Below are 15,543 nucleotides of genomic sequence, written 5' to 3'. Positions count from 1 at the left end.
AAAAAATGAGGGCTGTATTGGATCCTGTCAAGATACAGATTAGAGAAATACAGAGGAAGTTTATTTAGTTCATTATATCTCTGTGTATGTATGAAGAGACGTTGTTTCTTACTCATCTGTTTTATTTTGCTGAAGCAGAGGAAAATGGAACAAACCAATCTTAATTTTGTATAAAATAGGCAGTTTTCACAAATCTGACATGGATCTTGGTGGTCTCTACATTTAAATAATTCACCTCATCTTTACTTCTTCCACTTCAGGCCTGACGTATGCTTGTTAGAATTTACAGTGTGGTCTGGAAGTATTGAAGAAAAAAAAAGTCTCTTTTTTGTGTTTTCTAGGCAGAGGAAGAAGGTTATTTTGAAGCATTCAAAAATGAACTTGAAGCTTTCAAGTCAAGAGTCAGACTTTATTCTCAATCACCAAGTTTTCAACCTGTGGCTGTTCAGAATCATGTTCCCCATTCTGGTGTTGGATCTATAGGTTTATTAGAATCCTTACCACAGGTAGGTTAGGAAAGTGAATATTTATTTTATAAATGTATTCATTCACATAATTTTTGCTCTTTTGGACTACTGTTTCTTCTTACATGTTATATATGTGTAGTCTTTTTAAATGTTCTTGCCTCAGAAGACAATTCTTGAGTTTCATCTCATGCCATCTCTTATGTATTTAGAGAGACACCAAATTCCACTCTTTTAAATATAGAAGAGATGAGATCTGCCTAAGCATTCTTAAGAACAAGTGTTACGTATTGATCATCTCAGTCATAAACTTCTCAGGATAGCTCCTAAGGAACACCTGAGTAGAACTATATCTTAAGAATTTATTAAGATGAATTAGCTTCAGAGTATATGTCCAAGTAGCAATCAAGGTGATCTGTTGCACAAGTTTATTAGTATTATCTTTTTAAATGTTGGTGTTACCTACTAGATGTGACATTTTAGTACACATTAATGTAACTAATGCTGAGCTATTCTTTCTGATAATATTGGCCAACTGTTTAAGCTTCTTGTAAGTCTGCTATTACATTAAAATAAAACTGTGTCAGTGTGAAAGAATTTATGTCAAAAAGAGGAGGTTGGACCACTGGTCTTCCTGATACTATTTAAGATTGTAATTTTAAGTTATCATTAGAAAGTTGCTGTCCATTTGGTTTTAGTGGCATTTAAATGAACCAGTCATCTCTCATTTTCATGCCTCAAGACTTTAAGACCAACTTAGGCAGTTTATTCTGTTGCCTGCACAGTGAAAAGGGAAGTCTCATTCAAAAGACAATGTGAGAGGAGTCCTATACTTATTTTTAAATCTCATGAAGTGGTAGGAATTGAGATTTTGGAATATCTTGACCTTATGTCTCTATAATTTCACTATTCCAGTTACATGTATTGTAGGCCAAAGGTACAGTTTAAGAAAAGCAGTTGATCATATTCAGCTCAGCCAAAAATATTACTCTCAAGGATGGAAATAATCAAGGTCTGATTTTTAAGTAATTAGTAATGTTACCCCTTAGTTAGACATGTAAGTGATATTCCCCCTTGATTTGTCCTACAGATTATCTCTTAATGCTGTTTAAATAAAGACAATTTTTTTCTTCAGTTCCACGAGACATAGCCCACAGGAAAGCAGTCTTTCCCAAGGAATTTTATGACTAAGTCACTGTAAAGTCTGATGTATAAATGTCCTAAAATTAAGATGTCACATAATGAATGCAAAGGAAAAAAGAGACTTTTGAAGGATGTTGTTGATTCTAAACATAAGAAGGAAAAGATAAGATTTCAGCTAGATGCACAGGAGCACTGTCATCTGTTTGAGGGAAATAGGGTAACATGAGAGGCAACTTGAGGGACTAAGTTGTCACCTGAGAGGAGATTCGGAAGAACAACTTAGCATAATAATAACATCCCATTTTCATTGTATTAGTTTATAGATTGCAAAACACTTGTACATGGTGTATCATTTAATCTGCTCAAAAACCCTGATTCATTTTCATTCATTTTACGGATGAATAAATGGAAACTCCTGAGGTTAAGTAATTTGCCTGAAGTCAATACAATAAGTGATAGAGCTAATATTCTTCTTTTTTTTTTTTAATCTTTTTATTTATTTTTTGTTGGTGGGGAGGTAATTAGGTTTAACTGTTCATTTATTTCTTCTTATTGGAGGTGCTGGGGATTGAACCCAGGACCTCATGCTTGCTAGACATGCATTCTACCACTGCACTATACCCTCCCCCGTTGGAGCTAATATTCAAATCCTGGATTTCTGTCTTACTGCACTGCTCATTCACCTGCATCATAGACTGTTGTTGAATCATATCCTAGAAATAAGACAAAATGCTCAGTCATATGCTCTTGGGAAGAACTGGTCTCTGGGACAAGAAATGTGTTGAGGATGATACTAGATGAGAATATGGGGTAGTCAGTAGGATTTAGGTGTACATTAGGTTAGGTATATTGATTGCTTTATTTTTTTTTTTTAAGTCTTTCCATGATAATGCCTTCTGTTCTTAAGGAGATGGTAGTTGAATTCTAGAAAATGTCTCTAGCGAATTTTAATACTCAAAATTCTCTAGTGAAAAACTAGAGCCTAGTCTTGCTGGAGTGTGTAAGCTCTGTTCTGAAGTCCTTTAGAATTGGGCCTGGGTGGTCAGAAAAAAAAGATTTAGCACTCTGTTCCTTTGGAGAATGGGATAATGTAGGAAGATTACTAATAATTTTTTTATAAAACTTAAATTTGGGTAATACTTTAGCTTTTAATTTATTTTTTTAATTGACAACAGTCTTATGAAATAAGCCAAATAGCATTATCCTTAGTTTTGAAAGAACTAAACCAAGGCCTTTTGGATAGAGACATAAGTGACTGTTCTTAGACTATCCTATATACTAGCTTTTAATTTTATTAAATGTTGATAAATTATTTTCTCTTTGAGGATAGCATTATACTAAGTGGTAGAGGTGAGGTTAGAACTGAGGTCCAGTGTTATTTTAGTGTCCCAAACCTTAGTCAGTTATTTGTGCCACTTTCTTCATAAAGATTTGATTGGGAATAATCCAACTAACCTCTGGCTCGCTTTTTGACTTTTACAATAAAAGAATCATAAAGTTTTGTACTTTATTAATAAGATCTTTTGAAAACCCTGCCTCCCTCTGGGATGGAGAGATTTAAGATGTCGATACCCTGTTTTGACTGTTTTCCTCACTGATGTTTATCAAATAAAATAAACAAATGAAAGTAGGTGATATGTTAAAAAAAAAAAACTCTAAATAGCTAGCACATATTCAGAGCAACTGAGTAGACAATATTGAATTCTTGGGAAAGAATTTCCTAAAGTCCTAGGTCTTAAGGATTTAACGTTCCTTATTTGTGGTACTTTAACAATGGTTTTACTTTTGCACTTATTGAATAAGGTTTTCTGTTCCTGCTTTAGAAATGAGCAGATTAGAACATTTGTGAGTTGTTCTTCTGTTTAAAAAATAAAACCTAAATTAAACTTCTTTTGTTTTTGTTTTTAACTTTTTAAATAGGAGTCTAGTTACCTTTCAAAAGATTGATTCCTCACTTGAGTTTGTTTTAACATTTGAGAAACCAAAATAGACTCTGAAGATAGCTATAATTTTTACTTGGTAAATTTTTTTCCTTATTCAGGCGTTTTGCAATTTTAGTATTTACTGTTGTAATTAGATGGTAATCATCAAAATACATTGCTGGCTTAAAGCCACATTTATCTTTTAAATTATCAATAGCTGTGAACATATAATCACATGGAAGATACAGCCTTATATGATTAAATAATTAAAATTATACAGTTTTTTTAAAGAGGAAAAAGATAGTATTTATTATATTTCTATTTTTCACATACATCATTCTGTCTTTATCACATCTCTTTGGATTAAGTGGTAATAGTCTCATTTTTTTCTTTATCTTGGGTTTCTACCCAAGTCTGACTTCAAAGTCCATCTTTTTTCCTATTCTGCTACACTGCAGAAAAATATAGAATGTGAAACTGAATATGTCGTTGCATATACTGGCATAAAACTGGTTATTATCATCCATTGTTTCTTCTCTATACTTTTTCTTTTTCCAGAATCCAGATTATCTTCAGTATTCTATCAATACAGCTCTCTGCGGTTTAAACTCAGTGGTACATAAAGAAGATGATGAACCCAAAATGATGGACACTGTATAATTTGGTTAAGACTGCTGAAGCCAAGTGCTATTTTGTTACAAGAAAGGAAGAACTTGGCTATTTTCTTGACACTTTTATGGGTGCTGCACTTTATTTTTGTTTGGTTTTTGATGGGAGGGAAAAAAAGAGTACTGAAACGTTTTGTAAATTTTTTTTTTTTTTTTATGTGCTGCTAGGTCTTTTTGTTTTGTTTTTCTGAAGAGAGGAGTGGTACGATATGTTTCAGGAAGTCAAACTGGACTTTTTTGGGGGTTTTTTGGCTACTAAAATTTGCCTTTAATCTTACTGTTCTCAATTTTGGAATCAAAGTATGAAAATCTGCACAAATGCAATGTTTACAAGAACTGGTTGATTCTAGGAGGCATCTGCTACAGTCTTTTTTTTATATGGATATGTACATGTCCTCTGCAAAAATGATTAAAGATAAAAATGTACTTGTATCCTACTGCTAATTTAGCTGTCAAATCTGGTGTTTCATCATATTAAAAGCAATAAATCAGTAGTTCATAATCTACTTTACTAAATAAGCTGGGTGGTACAAATTAAAACAAAGTCTTTCCCCTTAAAGAAACATTATATTTGTTTTTCGGCACCATCAGTTATATCCTTGACTATAAAATCAATTTTCTATGGATACTAAATTTACCCCCAAGTATTCTGAGAACTGTATTAGAAGCTGATTTTACCATTCTGACATCTTAATATTAAGGGTTATAGTGGTATAAAAAGTGATAAAGCTAATACGGACTTTTTTTTAAATAAGATCAACTTCAAGCTCACTCTTAGTTTCCTTACTTGACATAGTCTGGGATCTCTCAGGGAGCAAGTTTTCAAAGAACACTAATGGCCTGTAAGAAAAAACAGGAAAAAATTTTTAAATTGTGGTTATTGGTTGTTTCACTCAGAAGTGGCTTAAGGACTTTTTTAAAACGCATATCTTCTTGAGTTAACTGCTTATTTCTAAGAATTTGGTGATCCTCATTGGTAATGATGGGTTTTACTACATTTGTCATTCCTCTCTTTAGCTCAGTTACCATAGAATGCTTCTGAGCTTTACTACTTCCTATATAATCCACTTTAAATCTGTCAGGATATTTGATGATTCATTTTATTTGGAATAAGATGACAATGTTAATTATGCTGTCCTTATTATTTGAGGATTAATCATCTGACTTACAGGAACATGAGCTTTGATGGGTATTGGATATAGTCTTTGGCTCAGTCCCATTAAGAGTGGTAGCAAACATTCAGAAGATGACTAAACGGGATTTGGAATACATGTCTCAATTTGAAAAACCAAATAATGCTAAGGGACCCAAATGGTGATGAGACCTGTGACCTTGACCCATTTGTACCTTGTTTTAACTAACTAAGGTAATAAGGCACTTAGTACCCATAGAAATGGACTGGAATTACTGAATCATATGTACGTTACATCACAATCTTCCTGGTTTTCAGAATAAAACTCTCTTTGTGCTTTTGATATAAATATATACTCTATAATAAAATGGTTGGCTAATTTATATGGTAGTATTCATCAGCCTGTTTTTTTTTTTTTTTTTCTTAAACCAGTGACCTAGTTCTAGTTCTAGAAGTTTTTTCTTTTTTTTTTTCCCCCTTTTTTTCCTGTTTTGGAGCAAGCTCTTGTTTTTTTTCCTTCCTATCAAATGGAAAATATGAACATAGGGGTAAAATCCCCAGTTTCACAGAAATGTTAATTGAACCAGTATTTTCCATTCTTCAGCTTCACTCTTCTTTGTAAGCACTCAAATTGTTTTGAATTTTATTTTGCCCTAAGTTAAGAGGTATTAAAGGCTGAAGACTAGAAGCAGAGAAATTATCAACAAACTAAGTAAACTACTCCTGAAGGGTGTTTTTGATTTTGTTTTCTAAAGTAGGACTTATTGAAGAGATATTTTAAAATGTGGCTTATGTATGTTCTTTCACTTTCAAAGGGAAGTGTTCTAATGTTTTGAATGTGAAAGTGACTGGATTTATTTTGGGAACTACTGACTGATGTCACAATTTGCACTTAAGATCATAATTGACATAGTTAGCAGTACTTTAGTACTAAGAATGATAAATTTACATCCTTTTTATTTTTCTTTATTTTGCTTTAGTACTAAGAACTAACTCCTACTAGAAGAAATGTCTTCTGTTTGTTAAATAATTAATATACTAAGCAAAGGGATAATCTGTATTTCAGGTTGGACAACTTTCTCCAAATTATATAAACCATGGAAAGTCCAAACGAAAGAAACACCATTAACACCAAAGTATCCATCAAAGATTCTTGTGTCATTTGATAAAATTAATCTTCTAATAAGAGATTAAAAGAAATAGTTATCACTCTATTTTTCGCCTGTTAACTCAGTGTCATTTAATCAGTGGTAGTGGAAATAGTACTGATTGAAGGAGAGAGAGATGGGTAACATTCTCAGCCAGTTATACCATTAGTGGGCTCTTTCAAATTTTGCCTAATGAACTCACAATTTCCTATGACTTCTCTTTAGGAAAATTGGGACTTCTTTCAGACTGGCATTCCTGTTACGCTTTTAAAAGTGAATTAACATGCTGCCCAAAGAACGTGAATCTAGTTGAGTAAGTGGATTATTTTATAGGATGAAAACAGTGATTGTGGGTTTAGGCAAAGTGATCCTGATGTTAAACTTGGGATATTTTCAGAGAAAAAGAGATGTCAATTTACTGTTCTCAAAGTCAGTCATGTATTTCAGTTCTTAAATTGATGTGGAACAGAAACTTACTTGTCTGGGTTGAGGTCAGGCTTTTCATTTCAGTTTTGCCACTATATCATATGCATTTTAGTAAGTTCTTAAAAGTATGCATCCATTGCCCATCTGTAATGGACATATATGTACTGTTTCACAGGTCGCCTGAGAAGCTGACTCATCCAATAAGTATTCATTTGCTTGCTTACTATGTGAGCTAATGGTGGGGGAGAGGGGTACTAAGAGGAGTAAAAGTTGACTACGAATCCCTTACCATCTAATAATGAAGCTGAAACCTTAAATTCTTAAATTCTCTTAAGCCTTGAAAAATTAGATTTGAAGTTTGCTCTTTTTTAAGTATGAAAATGATAAGAAAATCCCATATATTTCACTTGTTTCTTTAAAGCATGATTTTTTTCATGCTATTTACTCTTCAGACACTCAGAGTCCTTTGGTAAAATATGACATATCACCAAACTGATTTATACCTTGGTGAAATTCTTCCAAAGTGCATTTTGGCATGACAGTTTACTCAGTGCTATATGTATGGAAAAACAGGTGGTCACTAGTGAGCTAAAGGTAAAAAACAAAAGCTAGAGTAGGGTATGGACTCTACAAAACTTTTACCAGAAGCTTTAAACACAGCTAAACTATTTTGACTGTGTTTCAGAATCTTGAATGGCAAAGGTAGGAAGGCTATTTCTGCAGTTTACCAGTGCCTGGGAATATTTTCTTTTTGTCAGTGAAAAGACAACTTTTAAACATACTTCAAAATACAATTTATTCTTGCTATTGGTTACAGCAATTTAATATAATCTGAGGTGAGGTCTGTAATTATCATGATTTGCTTTTAACATAGGTAAAATTTGTCTAAAAATGAATGTCCAAAATATTTTATTTTGCTCAAGTGCCATTGTAAATAGCTGAGGGAAAAGCAGCCCTGGGCTACAGTTTAGAATCAGCCATTTCAAATGGAATTGAGAAATAAAATTGCCAGATGGTACTAACTGCCAATTTGCACTTCCAACAGCACACCCTGCTTATGAAAGGTGTACCAAAATAAGTATTGTACTCCAGGAAACAGGGGTGATGGGTTGAAATACTGTTCTTATTAGCCTTTAACTAAGGTATATTAGCTTCTAGCCTTGGCATTCAGCTCCAGACATATTTCCATGTGGCACATAAATCATAATTATAGTTATTACAGCAGAAAATAAGTTCTTTTTGTAATAGTGCAGGCATTACCCAAATGGATGTATGTGCAAAACTTTGGGTTGTTTTAGGGGTGGGGAGGAGTGATCACAGGAAGAAGGGTCTTAATTTTCATGTTCTTCTATCCTTCTGGATTTCCAAATCTAAGGTGTCAAGAAGGCCAGGTTGGTGCTAATACTATAGCAGGAGATAGAAAATGAAACCAGCGTATGTACTGTTTTAAGACAGTTATTAGAAAGCAGTCACTAATTCAGAAACCAATGAGACATCAGGGCAGCAGAACAGAAGGTGAGAGAGTGTGCCCTGTAAATTACCAAAGACAAAGTAATATCCATAGTTCTAAATTTCCATTTAATTCTAATATGTTGATATTAATGTATGCTTGATAATTCATAAGTTTAGTAGTTCACAACATTTTAAGAAAAGCATATGATACTAACATTCAAATAAGGCATTAAAGGAAGCTTTTGTAAATAATGAAATGTTTATTGTAATCCTTTTTAAAAGCCTTGGTACATTTTCAAAAGATCAACACTGAACTTTTAAAAATCAAAAGAAAGAAAAATAAGTTTTTTTCCCACAAAATACATAAGAGAATCACTTGCTGGCATTTGTATTTTCAGTGGTTGGAATAAAATGGGCCAAATTTTCAAAGGCAGTTAATAACAGCTTGTACAATGTTTCATTTGTTTCATTTGACCTAGCACCAACTAAGTGTAGATATTGCCATTGAAGACATTGTCTGATTTCTCCTTAACCTCATATTACCTCATTCTCCCCACCAGGCTACAGTACATAAGCATGTATCCTGTCGCCCCACTAGAGAATCAAATCATCTTCATTTAAAAATGGCTGCTTGGATTACATTCACTGGCAGATTCTTCCCCTTTAAGGTAGGATAGCAGTGAACACTAGTAGGTGTCACCTTCTTTGATTAGGAGTAAAGAACTCTTCCAAGCAAAATCAATTAGTTTCTTGGTCTTTTTAAACATGATGTGTAAATCCTGTAATTGCTACACCTATTTACGAATTAAGATTGTTATTTATGTCAAGTGAATTTTCCTCAGGCAAACCTGATCTATTTCTTAATGACAAAGTGTGCTTACTTTACCTAGTACCCTAGGTTTTCTTTTATGCTTTTTTCTTTTTTTGGTTGTAGTTTAATTTGTTACTCATTAAGGCAGATCATACATTTAGATCAAAAAGAGAAACTGGCAAGTAGTTCCCAAAGCACACATTTCTTAACCTGAGTAACCTTGTCTGAAAAGACAAGTATTTGATAAATTTTCTACTGAAAATTCAACTTCGGTGCTTTGCAAGAACTTATGGTGTCAGTCTCTAACAAATATCCCTCGGTACTCAAGTATTTTCAAGAGAAAATAAGTCACAGGAAAATATATTTTCCTATATGCTAACTGATACATTTTTATAGCAAATTGAAATTTTAGAGTAAACAGTATGTTTAACAACAAAATGCAGCATATATGGCTATTGTAAGTTTGCTAGTGTAAAGTGTAAAAACACTAACAAACAGAAACCTTAATTAAAATAGAAGACCAGAAGGGGGAGCCCTCATGCCTTGTGAAGACAGTGGAGCCCAACAGGAAGAAGACACACTCTTCTTTCCAGGCAAGGACTCAGCCAATGAAAAGCCATGCACTCTTTGTTTACTACAGCCCTCCCAACTTCCTTTTACCCTCTATAAAAGCATTCTCATTCCCTTGCTGTGCAGAGGATTTGCACACCATGGCTCATTTGCACATGTGGCTCACCATGGTTACAGACCCCAAATTGCAATTTTCTACTGATCTGGGATAATCCCATTTTTGCTGGAGAAATATCTGGCAGTCTGTTTGTTTTAGTTAGGTCATTAAAAGGCAGCAGTGAACTTTCATCCTGCAACTAATCTATAAATCCAGTTGCTTTTTTTTCTGGAATTTTATAGACATAGTGTCCCATAAAACTTTACCACAGTGCTAGAGATCTCTTTTTTTTGGCATCGGTCTACACAAAAGCCTCTGATAAGATGCTTTCCATAAATGACTTAGAATTTTTTTTTACTTTTCCAAAAAATAAGGAAATTTTATCAACCACTTTTCTTCTGAACAAAAGTTTAGATTATTACTAATTGCTCTTTTAATTATGCTCAAGATTTTTCAAAAGTTAGACACCTCTGGTGTTTTTGAATTGCACACCCATAGAAGATAATAAAACACACTAGATATTTCAAAAGAAGAATCTTTCTCTATGACTCATTTGGCACATCCTTAATTTCCAGAATAAAATCAGTAGAAATAAAACTAATACAATTGTCAAAGAATTTATACATGCAAGATTCTTAGGACAAGGAACTTCTAAATGCACAGAGGAGCTTCTACTCATCTTATGTTATACGCACTTTTTCTCACGGAGTAACTGGTGCTTTCTCGTTTATTTGTGGAATTTTGGTTTGTAAGAACGCATATACATGTGGCCAGATCTTGTTGGTTTCTGTTCCAGAGAATGTTTCCAACACCCCTTTTTTCCTAAAGATGATAAAAAAGAAAAAGAAAAAGACAAGTCTGACACCACAAAAAAAGAAAATCACAGGTCAATGTTACTGATGAACATAAATGCAAAAATCCTCAACAAAATGTTAGCAAACCAAATTCAACAATAAGGATCATACACCATGATCAAATGGGACTTATCCCAGGAATGCAGAGATGTTTACATATCTGAAAATATGTGATATATTACATTAATAAATTGAAGAATAAAATCAGATGATCATCTCAATAGATGGAAAATAGCTTTTGACAAAATTCACAATAAATTTATGATAAAAACGCTAAACAATGTGGGTATGGAGGGAACATAACTCTGTAATAAAGGCCACCTATGACAAATCAACAGCCAACATCATACTCAACAGTGAAAAGCTGAAAGCATTTCCTCTAAGATCAGAAACAAGAAAAGGATGCTCACTCTTACCACTTTTATTGAACATAGCGTTGGAAGTCCTAGCCACAGCAAGCAGACAAGAAAAAAAAAAGGAATTCAAATTGGAAAAGAAGAAATAAAACTGTCACTGTTTGCAGATGACATGATACTATATATAAAAAATCCTAAATATGCCACCCCAAAACTAGTAGAACTAATAAATGAATTCAGTAAAGTTGCAGGATACAAAATTAATACTAAAGAAATCTGACACATTTGTATACACTAATAACAAACTATCAGAAATTAAGAAAACAATCCCACTTACAAATGCATCAAAAAAAAAAATACTAGAAATAAATCTAACCAAGGACGTAAAAGACCTATACTTGGAAAACTATAAGGCATCAAATAAAGAAACTGAAAACAACACAAACAAATGGAAAGATATACTGTGTTCATGGATCAGAAGAATTAATATTGTTAAAAATGACTATACTACCCAAGGCGATCTACAGATACAATGCAGTCTCTATCAAACACCAATGACATTTTTCACAGAACTGGAACAAAAATGTTAAAATTTGTATGGAAACACAAAAAGACTTCCAATAGCCAAAACAGTCTTGAGAAAGAAGAACAGAGCTGGAGGAATCAGGCTCCCTGACTTCAGACTATACTATAATGCTACAGTTATCAAAACAGTATAGTACTGGCACAAAAACAGGAACATAGATCAATGGAACCAAACAGATAACTCAGAAATGAACCTACACTTATATGGTCAACTAATCTATGACAAAGGAGGCAAGAATATACAGTGGGGGAAAAGTAGCCTCTTCTGTAAATGGGGCCAGGAAAACTGGACAGCTACATGCAAAAGAATCAGACTGGACTATTTTCTCACACCCTCTACACAAATAAACTCAAGATGGACTAAAGACTTAAATGTAAGACCTGAAACCATAAAACTACTAGAAGAAAACATAGGCAGTATGCTCTTTGACATCAGTCGTAACTTTTTTTTTGGATATGTCTCCTCAGGCAAGAGAAACAAAAGCAAAGTTAAACAAATGGGACTACATCAAACTAAAAAGCTTTTTCATAGCCAAGGAAACTATCAACAAAATAAAATGGCAGCCTACTGAATGGGAGAAGATACTTGCAAACAATATATCTGATAAGGGGTTAATATCCTATATATATATATAAACTCATACAACTCAACATCCAAAAAACAAAGAACCTGATTAAAAAATGGGCAGAGGACCTGAGCAGACATTTTTCCAAAGAAGACACACAGATGGCCAAGAGACACATAAAAAGATGTTCACCATCACTAGTCATCAGGAAATGCAAATCAAAACCAAAATGACCTGACCAAAACCATACCTTTTATCAAATTGCTTTTATCAAAAAGCAAAAAAAATAAAATAACAAGTGTTGATGAGGACGTGGAGAAAAGGGAACCCTCATGCACGGTTGGTGGAAATGTAAATTGGTGCAGGCACTAGGAATAAAGTGTAGAGGTTTCTCAAAAAATTAAAAATAGAATTACAGTATGATCCAGCAATTCTACTTCTGGTTTTTATCAAAGAGAAAAAAAAAACTTGAAAAGCTATATGCACCCCCATGTTCACGGTAGCATTATTTACAAAAGCCTAGATACGGAAACAACCTAAGTGTGCATCAATGGAGGAATGCATAAAGAAGATGTAGTATGTACATACAGTGTAATATTATTCAGCCATTTAAAAGAATAAAATCTTGTCATGTGCAAGAACACGGATGCACCTAGAGGGTATTATGCTAAATGAAGTAAGACAGAGAAATACAAATATTGTATCATTTCGCTTATATGTGGAACCTAAGAAACAAATGAATAAACATAACAAAACAGAAACAGACTCAGATACAGAGAACAAACTGGTGGTTGTCAGAGGGGAGGGAGGTAGGGGAATAAGGGAAATAGGTGAGGAAGATTAAGAGGTACAAACTTCTGGTTATAGAATAAATGTCATGGGGATGTAATGTACATCATAAGGAATAGAGTCAGTAATACTGTATTAATTTTGTATGGTGACAGATGGTAGCTAGACTTGTGATCATTTGGTAATGTATAAAAATACTGAATCACTGTATTGCACACTGGAGACTAATATAATATTGTATGTCAATTATACTTCAATTTTAAGAAAAGGAAAGAAAACACCCCCATGCACAGAGACCTGAGTCTTCCTAATGAGCTTTTCAAAGTGATTCTTAAAAGATGATAGTGTGGATTTAAGGGTCTCAGTAAGTATAGGTCTGTGTAATGAAGAGAGAAAGGCACTTGGCTGGGTGTTGGAAAACAGATTTTAGTTTCAGTTATGCCCTCTGGCTAACAGAAATGGTTACTTAAAAAATAATAGCACCTGTCAATTTTTTTTTTAGCATATTCTAAGTGCTTTACATATAATAGTTCATTTAATCCTTTTTAAAATCCATTTCCTTACTTACTGATAAAACTATTAGAAATGTAAGGTATTAGTTCAAATCACCAAAACGGTAGGTTTCCAAACATAGTGCCTGCCAGACACCAGAACACCCTTAGCTTTCTCTACTTATGCGTTTGCAAAACAGCTTTCTAATACTTGATTATCCTTCCTTCTTTTCACCTAGGTTTATTTTTTTCCTCTATGCTCTCCTTCTGAATTTTAGAGGAAAGGAGAATAAAAAAAGTGTTGTCTTTATTGGGTTTCCTGTTTGGTTTCTCCATTTCTTTCCAGGCAGATTTGTCTGGATCGTTACCAGCAGCCAAAGCCTATTCATTCCACTTTCCTGGAGTTTCGATGGTGAGGAGAATCAGAATCCAGGGGCTGCTTTTCAAAACACAGACTCCTGCCAGTGATTCTGGCATTCCTCTTGTTTACCCTTCTCCAACCTCACTCATACACACACTGGCTTAAAGGCTTCATAAGAACAAATGAAGAACTCGGGTATATTGCTTTCTAAAAATAGGATCAGTCATACCTCTGTAACCTTTCCACTAGATTTTAAGATGTTTCACTGGGGACAAAAGTATTCCTTTCTGATTACCTCATAAGATTGGTTACAGTTAAGACTAAAATAATTCCCACTGTTTTCTTTGTAAGAAACATCTGCTAAAGCCCTCCTGCTTCTAAATTCACAGCCATCTTGTTAAGCTTCTTAACTGCTGTAAGCCTCTTGAAGAGACATCTTAAAATCAAGCCAATGTCACAAGTGGGTTAATTACTGGGGGAACAACTATAGGCACCTTTTCAATCCTAAAGCTGTACTTTGGATGAACATTTGTCACCTGAATTTCTATGGAATAAAATAGAATCAGCTTCAGCTATCAGTCCTCTAAAGAGTAAGAGCATCATGTTGCTTTTAAACACATCTAATTATGCTATCAAATGTCCCACAGCTGAGAAGAGTTCTAAAAACAACAATACAACTGTCAGTATTTTAAAATTACAATGCTGACTCTTGCTAAGGTTGTTGCCAATGCCACTGTACACTGTTGGTTAAGTCCAGTTCTAGTTCTGTGCACAGGAGCTTAGAAGGAAATGCTTCAATTAATAGCAAGAGGGACAAAAGCCAGAAGCCTAGAAAGACTAGGGTATCTCCTGAGACAGTGACCTGGGCCATCCACTTCATCTCAGCTTTCCCCAACTTTCCTTCCCATGTTTTACAGAACTAATCCCTACAGCCAGTGTACTTCCACTGCATTCGGTTATTACCTCTATTAATAGCCTGGCAGTGTTATTATCAGCTCAGGAACAATGTGTTCTCCCTTCTTCTGGTTACTTTTGAATGAATAACAAACCCCTTTTGGGAAACAATCTCTTCACCAAACTCAGTCTATGAGATTGGAATGAGACTGTCTCCACTTCCCAGCTTCCAGGATAGACATGATTAGAGCCAGTCAGTCTTAATTCCAGGACTTTTGCAGGCAGAGGCTCTCTTTTCTGCTGAGGTAGATGAACTGGTAGGAGATGAGCTCTAATGCTGAGGGGCTCACACAGGGAGAGCCCACCTGAGATTGAAGCTAACACAGGAAAATGGAGCTGAGTGTGACCGAGGCCTGATGACACCAAACACCTGGACCCAGCCATCTACCTTTGCACCTTTTAGTTACATGACCAGTAAATTTCCCTTTTGCTTAAGCTAGTGTGAATTAGGTTCCTGATTGATATAAACACATAACATTGTATGATCAGTAGCGTTTACCCAGCACTCTGCGTCATAAAGGTGAGTTTCTTTGGGGCTTGGCAGGAACTGGGTCTAGTTATCTGTGTGGACCAAGGGCCTAGCACAGTGTCAACAGAGTAAATAATAATTGTTAACACTGAGTGATTTACAGTGCCAGGGCTGTTGTAAGTCTTTACCTGGACTCTCTCACTTAATTTCCTTTACAACTCTATAAAGTAGGTACTATTCAATACTGATCTGACTTTACAAATGAAGAATTTGTGCACAGAGGTG

General features: G+C 34.3%; 2 protein-coding genes across 2 annotated transcripts in view; one reads left to right on the top strand and one right to left on the bottom strand.

Annotated features, from left to right (window-relative positions):
- CDC37L1 (cell division cycle 37 like 1, HSP90 cochaperone) overlaps positions 1 to 5,712 on the top strand; it is a 23,703-nt gene extending 17,991 nt beyond the window's left edge. The window contains exons 6-7 of the mRNA XM_010967884.3: positions 342 to 506; positions 4,088 to 5,712. Of these exons, the coding sequence (XP_010966186.1) occupies positions 342 to 506; positions 4,088 to 4,189 (267 nt within the window). The 3' untranslated portion in view covers positions 4,190 to 5,712. The remainder of the gene's footprint in view (positions 1 to 341; positions 507 to 4,087) is intronic.
- AK3 (adenylate kinase 3) overlaps positions 4,690 to 15,543 on the bottom strand; it is a 23,542-nt gene continuing 12,688 nt past the window's right edge. Inside the window, exons 5-6 of the mRNA XM_010967883.3 lie at positions 10,529 to 10,655; positions 4,690 to 5,037 (exon numbers count right to left, since the gene is read on the bottom strand). Coding sequence (XP_010966185.1) covers positions 10,535 to 10,655 — 121 coding nt within the window. The 3' untranslated portion in view covers positions 4,690 to 5,037; positions 10,529 to 10,534. The remainder of the gene's footprint in view (positions 5,038 to 10,528; positions 10,656 to 15,543) is intronic.

Source organism: Camelus bactrianus, chromosome 4, assembly GCF_048773025.1.
Source record: "Camelus bactrianus isolate YW-2024 breed Bactrian camel chromosome 4, ASM4877302v1, whole genome shotgun sequence".
NCBI classification, from domain to species: Eukaryota; Metazoa; Chordata; class Mammalia; order Artiodactyla; family Camelidae; genus Camelus; species Camelus bactrianus.
The sequence above is the reverse complement of the archived record's forward strand: the minus strand, read 5'-3'. Positions and strand labels throughout refer to the sequence as shown.